Genomic DNA, 17,781 nt, shown 5'->3' on the forward strand with positions numbered 1-17,781 from the left:
CTCTTTGTGCATTGGTGCCGTTAAGAAGGGCAGCTCATCGCCAGCAGCGAGGATTAGCAGCTCATGCGAGAGCTTTGGGAAGCCTTTATCCTCCCTCCTTCCCTGCACAGCTGCTGTTGCTCATGTTCTGTGCACACACAGTTTGTAAAGGCACATATGCTGCTGCTGTTCCTGCTGCTGCAAACTGCTCTGCCCTTTGTGCTCCATAGACAGCAGCAAATTTGCAGGTACCGTGGCCGGGCCTGCCCTGTGTGACACCTGAAATCTGATGGTTTTTGGGAGGCAGGTTAAATGTGTGCATTGGTTTTTTTTTTTCCTGCCCTCCAGATCGGTGTTATCTCGACCCTGATTTTGCACAATTTTGCAACTGCCTACTTTCTGCTTGACTAGAGATGTTAACACTAATTAAATTATGTATGGCTATTTCTGACCAGGACAAAAACATAATCTTGCCTTGTTTGAAGTCATTCTTATGGATTATAATAAATACTGTTTGTTTTTTTTTTTACAAGAGATGATTTTGCACTTGGTGGTGCAGTTAACGCTGCTGGACCTTTTCTGTCTAGAATAAAAATGTATTTCATATTTCCAATTTCTTATGCTTCTGTTTATTCTTAAAAAAACCCCACACAAATGTGCATCACTGACATAATAAATCTGCTTTGCAGTGGAAGTAAAAGAAAAAAATCTCAAAGGTTTAGGAGGTCACAAGGAAACTATTTCCTCTAAATTCCTGAAAATGTATTTTTACGTGGTAATAGGATTAATGTTGTTAGGGTTGCCCGCCCCATATTATTAGAAGCCCAAAAGGATAATATCTTAACTATAACTTGCCTGCAAAGTATCTCCTTATCCTAGAGTGAAAATTGTTTTCAGGAACATCTTGTGATGGTGTGGTTTCCAGCAGCTAAACAATGAGAAGGATGGGTGTGCGTTGGAGGTTCTCCTCGGGGTTTGGCCACTAATGTGCTTTCTGGCCACAGAGTCCCTCGTGATTGAAAACTCCACATAACTCTGCAAGCCATGAATTCTGCCCTAAATTCCTCATACCACCAAGTGGTAATTTTCTTGTGTGTGAAAGGATATTGTGTAGAGGATTATTTCCCCTCTTAATGAAAGTGTGATTGTGCTCCTATGCTGGAACATGCTCAGCAGTGACTTAATAGCAGAGATTCACGAATAAGGGAGTTAAAAGAAGGAAGCAACCAAATCCAGCTGGTTTTAGTGATTGAATTTAGTGCAGATGTAGTTTGTTTCTGCACTGTGAAGTGAATCTATTCAGAAGGATGTCCTCCTACGAAAACTTGTATGGAATTTTTAATAGCCACAAGTGGTCACAGCATTGTTTATACATCTTGTCTGAAAGCTGGAAAATGTTCCTATAATTAAGTTTAAAAAAAGGGAGCATGTAGGGGGAAAGGAAGAGAGATAGCCTGAGAATATCCGTTGAGGCAAATGTCCTGAGACAATCAGATTTGTTCTCAGAGATGGATGTATATTATTTTAAAGGCCAGAAGAAACATGTCTCCCCATTCTGTGTATGGGCGAGGACGAGTTTGTTTAGTTTTAAGCCTTGCATTGTGTAAATATCTTTACACTTGCAAGATGTTTCAACTGCAGCAAAATTAAATTCCATCTAATTGTTCTTTGCATGGAATGCAAATACTGAGGACCACCAAATTGGGGCTGACACAGAAGAAGGAAAATATTTATCTTTATGAAACCAGAAAGTTAGTTGGGCAATGAGAGTCAGGCAGTTGTGTTGCTTCATAAGTAGGGTTACAGAATGAGTGTTTTGTCTGTCCTTAGATATTGTTAGATGTTTGCTTTCTGCTGCCTGTGGATGTTTTACTGTGTCCTCTTGAGAGACTGAACTCTGGAGTCAGTTGAAGGGGTCGGGTGAGGTTGCTTTGGCTGGTGACTGAAAATCAAAAGGCTGAAGTTAAACTCAGGAGTTTTGGTTCATATAATACCATTGGAGACCTGGAAGATTATTTAAATTTTACTACTGAAAAAGGTGAAGATATCAGGACTTGGAAAGTACTAGGTTTGTCTTCTATTATGGGATTTGCTCCTACTTTTCACTAACCTGTGGGAATTTTCTTTGCCAGCTGATCTGTTGCAGTTTTTTCTCAATCTGTAAAAGCCTTTTTTTTTTTTTTTTTTGATGGCTTCCTCAAAAATGCTTCAAATTGAGAGTTGTGGGGTAATGCTCTTCTTTGGATAGTACTTGGGCTGTCCATAGTGGAAAATTATTTAACAAAGTGATATCACAGCTGGTGGACAATACACTGATTTCTGTGGGGAGCTGCAGTTTGTTTTTGTTTTCCCCATACACATTATAGTAAACAGACCTGTATCAAAAGTATGTATTCCAGTAAGTGTTTGTTTACAGGATATTCCTATAAGTACATTTAGATCAGTTACAGTAATTGACCTCTATAGGCCACATTAGAATATATTAAACATTTTTCTGGTTTTTTTTCTATTGCTTTATAGTGGTGTGTTTTTGTTTCTACTTGGCCAAGAATATGATTTGTACTTTCAACAACTTTGTTCCTTGTAAATAAAATTTTAGTAGGTATATTGACTTTCTATTTGGTGGTAGTTGAAGTTTTAGAAAAAGGAAATACTCTCCTTGTAAGTGAAAAGGAAATACTCTCCTTGTAAGTCACAGAAATTACTTACTTAAGCACATTGTCTTTATTTAAAGATTGGAAGATATAATGGAAGGATGCTGCAGCTGCAGTTTATTCACTGTACTGAAGTGCTTTTGTTCTTTTTTAGTATTTAATGTTCTTGCTAACTCCTCCCATCCTCTCTACTTTGTGTTTAGATTGGTGAAACACCAAAAAAATAGGAATGACTCAGACAGGACAGCTCCAAAATTTGTTTTACAGAACAAATATGTGCTCTGTGAGCTCTTCTGTGTGGAGGATTATGTGAACACAAGGTTGAAACAGCAGAAGTGTTCTTGCTGCTGGAGGCCAAAGGGTGGCTTATGGGTGGGGTCTCCCCATTCCTTGCCATGTACCTGCAATATTTGCATAGGACTGTAAAGATGTTTTAATGCACATTGTCCTCCAGTGTTAATATTTCAAAAGCCTTCATTGAAATACAGAAATACTGTTAATTTTTTTTTTTTTTAAAGACACAGAGTCCAAACAACAGGGGCAATGGATGTAAAGTCACGTAGCCTCCAAAGCAAACACTTTCAGCCTGGGCAGTTCCAGACTGGAATGCCAGGAGTAGGCTTTAAAGAACCTTTTTTTTGGTGCATTCATTTTCCCTCAAAATGTTTTCTCTCAGCATGAGCCCAGCACTGGAGAAGGGAGGCAGTGATGATGCACAAGGATGAGAATAAGGCAAACATCTTCACACAGGCCCGTTTATGGTGACTGCAGGACAGGGCACTGGGCAGTCATCCTGGCAAATCATCCCTTCTCTGTGCTGGTGGTGTGAGGGGAAGGAAGATATTGTCTGTACCAATAGTTTCTGGAAGCTGAGCAGTACTGTAACTCCCACTCAGTTATATCTTGATTCTTCTATTCTTATCAGAAGACACTGGAATCTTTTGGCTCTGATATTAATACCATTATTTAAAGATGTTACATTAATGTGCAGTTTTATCTAAATGCCCTGCAAGTGCAGAATCTTCAGCAGACTTCTTGTCTTGCATCTGGCAGTTGGTACTTGATGTTATTTCCTAATGCAGGAGGCAGTCTGACTCCATTTAGTTTATTCCCTTTTTGTCTAACAGCAGCATTAATTACACTGGGAGGGTTGTCTGGGCTGCAGCTGAGATCAGAGGAGAGGAAAACACAGCAGACAGTCTCTGGGTGTTGTAGGAAAAGGACTGAGGAGTTTGATTTCTTTATATTGGTGGGTTGCTTGAGCATAGAAAACTGTCACAATTTCATGTTCATTCCAAAAAGCAATTTAATTTGTTCCAGATATTCCAAACCTGTCCCATTAACTGCACAGTAATGGAGAAGAAACAGGAGGACCGCTCACTGATGTGTAGCTTTGGGAAGAGTTTGTGGTAGTCACTAATCCAGAGATTTTGTAACTCAGCACCATCTATGAATTCTAAATATTTAATGGTTAAAATTATTTTCTGTTTAGATTCTGATTAGTATTTCCAGTTGCCAGTTAAGATGGGAGTTACAAAAATGTCCTACTGTGGCAAAAAGTTAAAAAATGAAGAACCCTTACTGATACTGGTAATGCAAAACATTAATGTAATTTCACCTACAGTACTGCAAAAATGCATTAAGGATATCAGAATGTGCTTCCTAGCTGAGAGAGTGATTGATTATATACAGTTTGCCTTTTTTATAATCAACATTGGGTAACAGTCTCAATTGGTTTTTGTTGTCAGTCCTCAGTTAACTAGTTGGAATATTTGTGGTGTGTGTGTATGTACATAGTGTGTGTATAGTCACAAAATCCCTTGAGCTTTGATGTTTTAAGATCTTAGAATATACATGTAATACAAAGATGTAATGTAGGAATGTCTATTTATAAGGTTTGATGTGAAAAGAATCTTAGCACTATTTGCATGCAAGGAATTTTTAGGAGTGGGTAGATTTCTGATGAGATGAAAAGAAAAAGCAGGTAAACATACTGAAGTCTGGTATTCGTTCAACAGAAAGCTGTCATTTCCTAAACTGGAAATAATTTAATCATGTTTGTATCTGGAGTAGTTAAATGAGATCATTTGCCATAATTACTTCATGTCTAACAAGGTCTGTCGCCATTTGGATTTTATGTTATGATTCGGATCCTAAAAGGAAAGGAGCTTCATCACTGGATGTTGAAATAATCAATATATTTCATTATTAAGATTTGAACAGAGGTTGTGTTTCAGATGTGGGTTTAAAACTCTTCTCTCAAGCTGAACTTTCTCTTTGTAGTCCTGGTGCTACACAACCTGTTAAATATGTATAGGACACAGAGCAGTGGCTTTGGCCATCCCAGATGACTACACTTGTGGTGTGTTGCTGTTGGGACAGAACCATTTAAATACCTTATTAATTATTTTTGTTGTTCCATTTTACTGAGCTGGAAGGAAAAGCTGTTCTATAATTAACGAGCTATTTCCAAGAAAGCATTAAAACTGTTATTGTAGGATCATTGTACAGGAGGTGAATATTTGTGGTTGGTGTCTAGTGCTGTAGAAAGAAGCAGGGGAAAACTCTGGCCAAAGAAGTTTCTTGCTGGGGAACATCTGATGGCTCAAGAAAAGTTTTGTGCAAATAACTTTTGGTGTTTGAACTCAGCACCAGGATACACATCTGGTGTATAGCACTGGATATTCTTTGACTTTTTTCCTCTGAATGCCTTTTGAGTCATAGTTCATTTACATGAAGAATTTTGGTGTGTTACTGGTATAATAGGAATTATATCAGACTTGAATTTGGCAATTAAGCTGTAGAGCCAAATCTTGCCTCATTGTATGATAACAAGATTCCTTTCATTGTCTGTCTGTCTTTTGAAAGATAGATTCTGTCCATAGTCATTCATTCAATTACCTTACTTAAGACTTTTGTAAAGTAGATTACCAATAAATTAGGTCTGGCTTTCATTTGTGGGTTTGTTTGTTTGGTTTGGTTTGTTTTTTTCCTGATAATGATCCCAGCTAAAAAAAAAAAAAAGTTCTGATGATTCATGTAAACTTACTTTTCTTAATCAGTTTATTAAATTTTCTGTGATGAGGTATGTTTGCAAATGCTCAAAACCTGTTCATTTTACTCTGTTCCAGTGCCTGATGACCTCTCCATAGAAGAAAGAGAAGAGCTTTTAAATATTCGTCGCAGGAAAAAAGAACTGATTGATGATATTGAGGTAATTGATTTTTCTGTAGAGAACCTTGGAAGACTGCTTCAGTACATTAAGTTACAGTACTAGATATGAATTACAGGTAATGGTTTTAAAAGCATATAAATGGCTTAAGCTAAATATTACTAATAGTGACTAGGATTTATGTGTCATTTGTGTGCTTTTACTAACGGTAACTCCTGAGTTGACATATGTACAGATTTGATTTGTGTAGCAAACAACTTAAACAGCAGATTTGCATCCAGAATAGGAGTGAGAGATCTGGGTAAAGCAGTCTTATACTCTAATTGATAATGGCAGTTTGGGCTTGGTGCTCTGACATAAGCACACACTGGGAGTTCACATCCATGTGTTTAACATGGTTGTGGTAAAATATTTAAATATCTAAGGAAGCCCTAAGATTCATCACTTTTCTTCAGGTAACTAGCAAATGTTAGAAAACAAACCCTAACTGATCATATTATTATATGATTGATGATTTCAAAAGGTGTTTTAATGTGAGTTAATGTATTGTCCTTCCTTCTTTTGACAGAGATTAAAGTTTGAGATTGCTGAGGTTATGACTGAAATCGATAATCTGACCAGTGTAGAAGAAAGGTAAGTAATGCCAACATCTGGACATGATTAAGACCTTGGAGCAGGTCTTCCAGGAATAGCAAATAAAATTAGCTTTCTCATGCTAAACAAACATTGGATCACCTTTATTTAGTCCGTTATAAAGTCTCTAAAGGCTGACTTTGTCCTATGCAAATGTGTCATTCATTTGGATAGATAATATGTTGGATAGAGTGTAATATTTTAGACTGTCCAGTTGGTCAGGACCTGGTTCTCTGAAGCTGCAATCGTTTGAAGGAATTGAAAATAGTAACATAATTTCCTCCCTCAATAACAAGTGAATGTCTTGTTTTTGTTGTAGAAGACAAAATACAAATTTTGTCGTAGCCAAAATACAAATAAAAAAATATATCCAGAAGTTGTTTTTTTTAGTAAAAGAGCAACTAATAACAGCCTGTTGTTTCTTCTTTTCCCCCATATGTAGCAAAACTACACAAAGAAATAAGCAAATAGCCATGGGAAGGAAGAAATTCAACATGGACCCTAAGAAGGTAGAGCATTTTTCCCACTTGTCAGGAATCAGATTTTGCTTGTAATGTGATCTGTGACAAATTCATTCACGTTTTTCTTGAGACATTTCTGATAATGTGAGTTCTCAGGCCTTATTTGCACATCCTGTAACACACTGAGCAGAGGGTTAAATTGGGAGCAGTCATCAAGTCCTTTGCTGGTCGTGTGCTTTTTACATTTAAGCAAACCTTTTTTGATAATGGAGGTTTACTTATCAACAATCAAATATACCAGGTAGTGATTGAGCTGGCTTGCTTTGTACCTGATAGAGGTGTTCTCCCTTGATATGTCAAATAGAATTAAAAAAAATTTTTGTGTTTGGTTATTAGTGAGGCCATATGTAATTTTTTTTAATGCTCTCCTATTTTTTCCTCCAAAACACCCTTACCATGTTTTTTTTAATTTGTTCTCCTTCAGACTATATTTGCATATCTAAACTCTGTTTGTGAAAAAGGCATGTGTTAACACCTGTATGTTTGTCTATGTATATACATATGGTTGTGTACCCATCTGACTTGTACAAACCCCTGCAGGCAGGAACTTGGTTACCAGTTTGAAGAAGTCTGTTGTGCATTTAACCAAGAAATAACATAGTTCATTTCTCTGGAGTGCCTCTATGTTTCTTAAATAATTGTTAATTTTCTGGTAAATTTGGGGACCTGCACATTTTCTTAGAGGCCCTCCTGATACATTTAAAAGAGCTGCTTTGACATATTTGACTTCTAGCCTTTACTTTTCACTTTTCATCTTCCTTGCTTTGTTTTGTTGTCTTCTGTTGTTTGAGATTCCATTTTGAATTTGTCTTTTTGGAAATCATTTAACATTTGTTTCTCTGTGTTCTTGACATGTTTTCTTCCCAATGGTATTGAATTCAGTTACATTTTGGTGGCTTTTCTGAAATGTTCCAAGTACAGCGGTGGCTTCTGTTTTTCAGGATGTTTTCAGTTTGCCAGAAACTCTCAAGTATTTTATAAAGAGCCCTTTTTAAAGTGCTGGCCATGTCTTTTATTTTTGTTTTCCATTTTGTTGACTGCCTAACTTCTGTTGAGGGCAGAACACCCCCAAATATCCTGATAGTTTGTTGTCCTTCAGCTCTTTCATGTCCAAGAAGTTTGTGGCAAAGTCACAGGATGACGTCAGATGCTTCCATTCCAGCGTTAACTATTTTCTGTTACTGTTCTCGCTGGCTGAAATTATTTCTATAAATAGATACTGTGGCCACATTGCTACTGTAACATAATTTAAATGTGGTAAACAGACTCAGAGTAGTAATTTCTTGATAATGTCTGTGGATCAGTGGTGGCCTGCATGAGCTGGGTCATCGTGTTGTTTGCAACTGCTACTTTAAGTTAGAGACAAAATATAAGTCCTAATGTTGGGAAAACTCACTCGGATTCATTGTGAAGAGGATGTTTTTCATTCATAAGTGGGAGGGAAGATGGTCTCTGGAGTTAGGAATGCCAAAGAACTGGGGTAATGATACTTGTGCTGAATCCACCAAGTCTTCTCCTTTAAAACCAAGTAACAGAGTTTTCATGTTTTCATATTAGCAGGAACACAGTGAGGTAATTTTCTTTTACCACTTTCTATTTGAAGATCTTTCCATGTTCTGGTGCATGTGTAGAGCAGTTCTCCCTTTCCCCCCTCTGAAAATAACTCTGAAAATAGTGTTTAATGCAGTTCCCTGATGTAGTATCACATACTTTGGTTTTGCTCAGCACGTGTGGGATGGGCTGTAATGGTAAAGTCTAAAACACTTCAAGAATCCCTATGCAGAGACATAAAGCTGTGCTTGAAATGTGCAGTGCTCAAGTCAGTACTGCCTGTGCTGAGCCAGGAAGTGAATTCTCTGTGACAAAGGCTGAGTTTAAAGAGCTGCAAAATCTGTAATTAAGTTACCGTGAAAGCGACGAAATTCAAAGCAGATTTCATTGCATTGACTTAAATCTATGCAATATTTGTAGTGAATATTGAATATTTCTGTAGCCAGGAGTTTTGTGTGAGGAAGTTAAACTAGTGCAGCTGTCTCTTGTCTCCTGTCAGTCTAGAGAATAAAATTTGCATCAAGACAAAAGATAGCGTAGGAGGTGATGGGGGCTTGGCTGGCCTATTTTGCCATTTGTTCCAGACGCTGGAGTTGTTGTCCCAGACAGATTCCTTTTCCTGTTTATTTGACTTCTGGTTCTTTAACATCTTAAGAATAATTAAAAAAAAAAAATTAAATTGATTTTTGCACTAAGCTAAAGTATCTGCTTCTGTGCACAGAAATTTGTTTTCCATACTTTTGGTCATGTCCATTATCAGTAACTTGTACAACTTTAAGAAAACTATTCAGGTCAGTCTATTTATACTGAGCGTGAATAATGTGGTCCAGGTGTTGGACAAGGGAATCTGCTGTTCCTGATGTTGTTACAGGAAAGGTTCTCTGTTGGTTGACAGAGCTTTTTGGATAACTTGGTATGGGAAAATCCACTCTGTTTTGTAGTCAAATATTGTATAAATATTTAGCTATCAAATAAGCTTTGTAGGGATCAATTTCAAGGGAAGCTCAGCTACTTCTGCTTCAAGGTAAAATAGAGACATTCTTTGCAAAGAAATCATGTCTGTTGTAAAATGACTTATCAAAATATTCGGTTGTCAGAGTAGCAGCCTGGCACTGAAATTTTCAGATGATGATAAAATTGTTTGGAGAGAATTGCATTCCAGACTTTCTAAAGAAAGCTTCAAGCTTTATAACATCACGGTTCATTTTCTTTGTTAAATTAGGTCAGAAAATTGACTTTTTTTTTTTTTTTTTTTTCTGTCAGGCAGGTAATCATTTTATTATCAAAAGCTAGAATTAGCCAAACAGAAAGATAATTACTTTTTTGAATGTTACTAGAAGGCCACCTGTGCTATGTCAAAAAATAATGGAATTTTTTCAGTTGTAATGAAATTAAAAATGAAATATATTCCACTTGCAGAAATTGAAAAACTTTTGATAATTCTGAAATATTGTGGTAGAACTTATTTGTAATAATTTATTAACCTCTTTTGTACATACTTGGAATGCAAGACTTTAAGGTTCCTTACAGTTCCCATTTCTACTTTTCACTAGCATGCTGTTAACAGTTTTAAGAAATCAGCAGGAGTAGCAACATCTTTGGGGGGGAAAAGAAGTTGGTTCTGTCTTCGTGACCTGCTGAGTGTTGGAACATCATCCCTTCCATCCTTTACATAATCTTTATATAACTCTTAGTCTCCTTTCTTTGCCACTTTGCAGAAAGTTCCCTGGGCTTCCCCAGGGCGTGCCAGTTGTAGGGCAGTAATTTATGGAGGCCCAGGAGTGAGTCCAGGGGCTTTATCAAGTTCCCTCTGAGGGACAGGGTAAGACTCTCCCCCTACCTTCTGTAGCAGCTCCATGGTAGAAGCTTGGCTGGTTCCTGAGCAGTGTGTGATAGTGTAGCTCAGTCCCCTGTGAATAGTTTAGTCCCAGCACAGGCAGAACCCTCTGATAGTCCCAGTGTCAGCAGAAACTCCTTTAAACCGGTTTTGGTGTCTTCAGCTGCGACTTCTACGGCAAGTAGTGGCTTGATGTATTGGGTTGCAGTTTGTACATTATAACAGATGCTTTATTTCGTGTCATGGTGGTAATTAAGTTGTTTCCACGTACCTCTTCATTACATGATTTTGCAGATTACGTCTCTGCAGACATTTCTGCAAGGGCCAGCTCACACATTAACTCCAAAGAGCAACATGGAATTGTTATTCAATTAATATTTGATCTTTCTGTTGTTGAGGGATTCAAACTGCCACCTAGTACTTCTAGCCTTAAAAATGTTTCTCATTTTCATCTTTAAACCAGTACTATATACTGCTTATGTAACTGAAAAACATTTGTTTGGCATTTCATTTAAAAACATAAAAATCTGTAGGTTAATGTAATTCTTAATGTGTCTGTGTAAGTACATTAATACCAAATGTTATGAGTGATATTTACATAAATGCTTGTGGAAGAAAACATAACATTCCTTTTCCTCTGGAATTGTTCTTCCTAGGGAATACAGTTCCTGATAGAAAATGACCTCCTGCAGAACACTGCAGAAGACATTGCACAGTTCCTTTATAAAGGAGAAGGATTAAATAAAACGGTAATTGGAGATTACCTCGGTGAAAGGTAAAGGAGAAATATTGAAACTTTGTTCTTGAGTTTACAAAGCATATTTACAGGCTTTGGGTAGTTACCTTCCCCTTCACAGACTGCATGAGAGAGCTATTCAACTACTCTATAAAAGCTACAGTGGGATGTGAAACTGCTGCAGCATTGTGATAGCATTTTTTTTCCTGTTGTTTTTAAATGGGTACATTGTGGGATGATGCTTAATTAGCTGTAATTTATTATTTTGAGAAAACACTGAAATTTGGATATAGTACAAAATTAACACCATAAGCTTTTGGAATGTCTGAGAGTTGTATTGCAACAGTTCTGGTACCTCTTGGTGCTGTGTCCAGAGTAGAGTGATTGACAATCAGTAATAATCAGACAGTAAAGAAATTACTTATTAAAACGGGTAGTCCCTGAGACAATAGTTGTTATCAGGTTTTAGTGCTGTCATCTTCCCTGCACAGAGACTTCCCAGGAGTCAGTAGCTGTCTCAAAGGGCATCTGCACCAGATCTTTATCAATTCTGGTACAATAAACATGCAACATGTGTATTAATGCAACTATTGCAAAACACAGCCAGGATGCAAATCACTTCCATTGCTGTGCAACCCAGGAATTGATTTTGGAGAAGGCAGCTGAGAGACAAGCAGTGCAGGGTGGCTTGGAGTGTGTGTGTGACGTGCTGGCACATGTTCAGGTGCCAGTTGTGGAGGTTTAGCAGTTGACTCATTTAGGATAAACTCCTGTGGGGATGTGTTGTGGCAGATCCCTTTTGAGACACCTCAGTCTGCTTTACAGCATCAACAGCTTGGTTTGAGCTCAGCAATTTCCTCTTGACATTTAGGTTTAGTGGAAGTTTTTACTGTAATAAATACCTTTTGAAAAGAGATCTTCACTATGGAGTCTCTATACAGAATATGTAGACATGTCAGCAATTTTTATACAACAGAATTGTGTTGCTTCTCTTGAATATTTGGGCAATGAGTATTATAAAATCACTGAGAGGTTAATGTCCATAATTGCAAAACTATAACAAGGCCTGTATAAAGCAGTCTGTTCTCTTCTGAGAGCTGCACCTTGGTATCATCTTCTGAAACACTTCCAGTTTTTCTAGCCCTATTCCCAGAACCCTGTGCTCATGCAGAAAGGTCTTGCCAGTATGTCCAGGCTCACTGGAATCATTAATAATATTCATGTGATTTATTTTTCTTTTAGATGGGTACACATTTAAAATTTAAAAAGCTATTGCTCGTTCTGCTGCTTCCCTGGCAGGGATGGTGGACAGCACTGTGGTCTAATGTGACAACACAGGGCAACCTTTCTTAATACTGAGTATGTAGAGAGAGAAATATGCAATTCAGTCTTATCTTCTGAGTTTGTCAGGACTTACATTCTGGTAAATTTAGTAGTCACACTGAATAGCAAATTCAGCCAGGATATTTTGTGTAGATCTATGAACTGGAGAATAAGATCTTGGGAAAAATGAAAAAAATGGACACACTGCTCCTATTTTGCCACAGGGCAGAAGCAGTCTGTCCATTTTAAAGAGCAGTTGAAATCAAAAAGAAATTTTAAAATATCTTCTGCTTTGAAAGGAGCTTTTATTCAATGTATCCAGTCAGTCTACATAAATTGGTTTTTTGTGTGTTTCTTCATTTCTGTGAAGGGTGGAATATTAGCATGGTAATGGGAAAGCAAATGGTATTTCTTTCTATTTTTTTCTCTTCACATATATGAATTAGTAAGGGGGTGGCAGTGAAGAGATGACAATCTGATTATCATGGATGTGTATGGAAATTTCAAGGTAGCTGTGTCTGGGGTGGGGAATTGGTTCATCATACTCCGTTGAACTGCAGCATTAATTTCCTAGAATCCTAATAATTTTTATTCATGTTTCTCTGAAAAGAATGTATTAAGCCTTTAGGTCCTGGGATAAAATAAATACCCTGAGATAAAATAAAATGTGACAATTGAGGTGTCTTAAGCTGCTAGTTTTGCCTTTGTGACTCCTTCAGAAACAGGTTATCAAGTGATTTGTGCTGTGTGAGTGGCAGAGAATATTAGAGATGAGCTTTTGCTGAGTTAGACACTAAACTTTTGTCAAGGCATTTGGAGTCTGAGGATGTTCTCTTTTACTTTGCCACTCCCTCTTGGGGGGCCCATCATGAATTACTTCTGCATTTTAGCTAAATACAGCTAAAGACAAGACCAGGATAGTCAACAGAATGAAATATTTGTATAACATTCTGCCATAAAGAGATATATTTTAAATTACTGACTTTTATAGTCTTATAGCACTCAGCAAAAAAAAAAAAGTGAATGGTAAAATGGAATGAGATAACACCTAAAAAATTGCAATAAATAAGGAATGAATTACATCCTATAAAAGATTTAAGATTTATTTCTGTGTAGGTAAGTCTTCACTTTTATTTTTAAGTGGCTTCCTAGACCTTTTGTGTTATTTGGCTCATGTCCTTGGAGGTGTACCCAGCACAAGTATCAAAAACATATAAACAAAATCAATATATTTTGCTTAGTAGCACCCCTGTGGATGCTCTCTTTTGTTACACTGTGATGCCACTTCACTGGAAAGCAGTCGCACAGTTGGACTGTGCATTGCCAAATTTGATGAGAATTGCTTTGATTTGCTTGGCAGAGCTGGTGTGCTTTTCTGTAAACAATGTGGGAACATCCCAATGAATGAACAGTTGGCTTCAAGGTATTTAGTGGTGAGTGTTACAGGTTAGTCTGACTATGCAGTTAGTCAGTAATGCAACAGATAATTCTTGGGGGTACACACCTTTCTATTTTCGGGTGGAGGCTGATATGCAACATTCTGTTTTGGTGATGTATTTAAAGTACACCCTGAGGATTAGAAACCTCTGTGCTTCTGGCATATGAACTCAGTGATGGTGCAGGCTAAATTCTGTCTGCATCCAAATAGTTTTATATTCATTATTGTTTAAATGTTACTTTTGCATTTAAACACCTTTGTATCAAGCAACACCTCATTTGGCTCGTGATTTACATAGAAATGTAAAAGATGGATTGAGAGGAAGCTTGTTCAAAACCTATTCTGATTTTAGTAAACTTTCATTGTAACAGTTTTTGAGAATGGAATAAGAATACAGTACATACTAAGTAGCTTTTTTCAAAAGCTGTTCTTTATCTTGAATGCAATCAGTTGAAGCATTATCTTTGTACATAAATTAAGATACTGCTTTAATATTTTCTGTTCTTAAAGGGAAAAAGGATAGTTTGTTTTTCATGTGCTTTATGGAGAAAGAAGTTAATTTTCCATTGAGCATTGTTTAAGAGTTCATGACACAATGAATGAATTCTTTCTGCAAAAGCATTTACCAAATACGTTTGTCGGACATCATCAGGTGCGGTAGTAATAAATGTGAAGCCAAGAAAGCCAGGCCATTTTGGGGTAATTCAAATGAGCAGTTCTAAAATCAGTTTCAGTGCACTGCCTCTTGTTGATCTACCAGCAAAAATGGGCAAAATAGTAGTGTTAAATATTAAAATACCTCTAAAATAAATGCGTAGACTATTTCTGAGGACTTTATTTGATCCATATGATTGTCTATTTCCTTGCTTATTCCTGGAAGCAAATAGAGATAACTAACAAGTCTTTAAAGTTCAGAATTGTAATTGTCTTTTTCCTTTTTTGTTTCTCATAGAGATGAATTTAATATTAAAGTTCTTCAGGCTTTTGTTGAACTCCATGAGTTCGCTGATCTCAATCTTGTACAAGCCTTAAGGTGAGTAAATTCTCTCTGGTTTTTGACCTGAGCTTCCTTTCATCAAATTGCATGTTCATATGAGTCACTGTGTTGATTTATTGGTCAGAAAGCTGCTCTACAGCTCAGCACAACTGTACTGAGCATTACTGTACAACTGAGCAGAGACAGCTCTGTTTAACCCTTCCCATGGCTTGTTTGTGTGCTGCCCTTGGGGGTGACAACCTGATTATTTCAGACAAATACAAGCAACTAAAATGTAGCTGTAACTCCTTGGTGTTCCTGCCATGGGGACATTCGAAGATCTGTTTTAAATCTTAGCACAGAGATAGGTTAAAAAAGAAACAAACTCTTTACTAAAACAAATAATTTTCTTCCTCCTTTCCTTCCACCTCAACTTGTCGCTCTGGGCAGGGAGGGGGAGAAATCCCCTGGCCATAATCAGTGGTGATGTTCAATTGCAGAGAGATAAACTTTGAAACAAGTGCTTTCCTTGTACTTCCCTCAGAGTTTCCCACTTGTCATGTGAAAGAGAGTGTGATATCTCAGTATGTTTTTTTCCCCCTTGCTAAATGAACGGTTCACTTGATTTCTCTGGGCTGCTTGAACACAGTGACCTTGTGAGGTCCCTTCTCCTCTCGGTGAAAATCCGTAACAGATCCAGCAAATTAAGTTGACTCAGACAGTTCTGCCTGTTCTGTAGCCGCAAGTGACTCCCTCCTGACACCAGATAAATGGGAATGGCCGTGTGATCCTTGTTTCTGGGGCAGTGCCTTGTGATGTGGAGTCAGAACAACTTTGCTATGGTTGAGTGATGTGGTGATGATAACTTGAGCTGCCTGAGATTTGAGCCAAGGAAGCCTTTTCTGTGGCTGCTGAAGCTTGTCTGGGAGGCTTCGTATTCCTCTCCCTTTTACCCAATTTAACGTTAGGTTTGACTTTATTCTTCCTTAGCAGCTGCTACTATTAAATGTTTGTATTTTGGTAGCTTACAAAATTCGTGGTCTGGAACGTTGCACAAGGTGAGTAAAAGAGTATCTAGAGCTGACAAACTAAAGATGGCCTGTGACACTTTAATACAATGTCCTAAAATGAAAACTGATGAAGACAGGAATAAATTGTTATTATATTGGCATCCAGTGTACAGGGAATAGCGAGGACTTGTTTTGCATGGCAGAGCATGTAACTTTGCTGGTTTAGACCCTGGTTTAATTCAGATAATTCTTTTGCTAAGAGATAAAAGAATAAATGATGAAATTCATTGGAACTTTTCAGTACCACAGTGTGCCAAAAGTAAATTTGTGAAGACTTCTGTCCTGTATGCATTCCAGTGTACCTACATGTAGAAACAGTAAACCACAAAAGTAAACTCTGTATTCCAGTTCATGATGCTAAAACAGCAGATCTGCTGCATATATTACAAAATTACTGAAATCTTAACATAAGTCATTCTTTTTAAGACCTAGGTCTGACTCTTGTAGGGTGAACTTAATGTAGACAGGCAGCATCTCTCTAAGCACTAGGGTTTTCTTGCTATTGTTACTGTTTTTAAAATGGTTTTGATGAGTTTCAGTAAAGATGTTAAGTCTTTTTGTATTCCTTGTTTCTCTCCCCTGCCAGAAATATTTTGTGTAATATGTCTTTTTACATTGTAAGTAAAGTCTATCTGACTGTTCATTGCTTTTTGTAGCCAGGAAACCCAGGGAGGATTGAACTCATTTTTTTTTTCCCCTCATAGCATTCTCATGGCAAAAATGGGATGCATACAGAAAATTGTTTACCAGTCTGGAAAAAAGAGAGAGCCTCAGAATATGAACTGCCATATTATCTTGCCTGATAGCATGCAGTGTTGCTGGCTGAATTTCTGGGCTAGCCATCTGTGCATGTTGCTTTATAATAGCTCCTGACTTGTGTGTTGAGAGATTGAGAACATATTTCTAGGACATTCGATATAGACAGTGCTGATTTTTTTTGTTGTTGTTGTTTGTTTCGGATTGTTAGTAATATATGCTTAATATATAAATACTGGAATGTGTAACAACTATTCTTCCCTTCTGTAGGCAGTTTCTGTGGAGCTTCAGACTCCCAGGAGAGGCTCAAAAAATTGATCGTATGATGGAAGCTTTTGCTTCACGTTATTGCCTTTGTAACCCAGGAGTCTTCCAGTCTACAGGTTAGTCACAGGAGACAACAGGGGTTCTTAAGTACATATATGATCCAAATATAAGTTAATGTATATGTTCTTGTACGGCTGATGCAAGGAGACAATGGCCAGTTTGGAAATTCAGGTTAAAATAGTATGTGAAATGAGAAATTTCTGAGAACTGAGAAAACGTGACTGTCCAATCCATGCAATGCAAGCTTATGGTTAGAATGCATTTCCATTTATAAAACTTCATCATTAATATATATCTAAGTCAATTAAAGTATAAAGCACACTTCAGAAATGTCACCAAAGATTTTGTCAAGGGATTGGAAAAGAAAGATTCTCAGTCAGGGATTTAAGGGCAGAAGAGACCAATAGGTTGGGTGATCTCATCTGTCAGTTATGAGGACTTTATACCTCACTATCTCTGTATCAAGTCCACCTATATGTGGCTATAGTGTATTATCTGGAAAGTCATCCATTCTCTTTAGCAGTCTGCTCAGCAATAACTGATCTCAGTTAGAAATGCACCTCAATTTCCCACTGAGTTATTTGGTTTGGGATTACTCAGATCATAAAAGCTACCACAACTTTGTGATACTGCCCAGAATGCTGGGGATTGTTGGTCTGTTTGGTTATAGGCACACATAGTTTGCTGTTTATCACTTAATTTGAGGAACAAATTGGCTAGGAAAAGGTTGATGTAGAGCAGGTCTGCAACAGCTAGAGAGGAAAATACTGAAAACAAAATGCTGAAGATGCATGAATATTTTTCCTCT

General features: G+C 37.4%; 1 protein-coding gene across 5 annotated transcripts in view; it reads left to right on the forward strand.

Moving 5' to 3' along the window:
- CYTH3 (cytohesin 3) overlaps positions 1–17,781 on the forward strand; it is a 50,388-nt gene that overhangs the window by 19,297 nt on the left and 13,310 nt on the right. For 2 of the 5 annotated variants that reach the window (XM_032704032.1, XM_032704033.1), the window contains exons 2-7: positions 5,765–5,847; positions 6,374–6,438; positions 6,881–6,947; positions 11,004–11,122; positions 14,797–14,877; positions 16,917–17,029. In XM_032704032.1, the coding sequence (XP_032559923.1) occupies positions 5,765–5,847; positions 6,374–6,438; positions 6,881–6,947; positions 11,004–11,122; positions 14,797–14,877; positions 16,917–17,029 (528 nt within the window). Of the gene's footprint in view, positions 1–207; positions 228–5,730; positions 5,848–6,373; positions 6,439–6,880; positions 6,948–11,003; positions 11,123–14,796; positions 14,878–16,916; positions 17,030–17,781 lie in introns of those variants that run through there. The other 3 variants (XR_004359902.1, XM_032704031.1, XM_032704035.1) reach the window with 2 other exon arrangements.

This window comes from Chiroxiphia lanceolata, chromosome 16, assembly GCF_009829145.1.
Source record: "Chiroxiphia lanceolata isolate bChiLan1 chromosome 16, bChiLan1.pri, whole genome shotgun sequence".
NCBI lineage: Eukaryota > Metazoa > Chordata > Aves > Passeriformes > Pipridae > Chiroxiphia > Chiroxiphia lanceolata.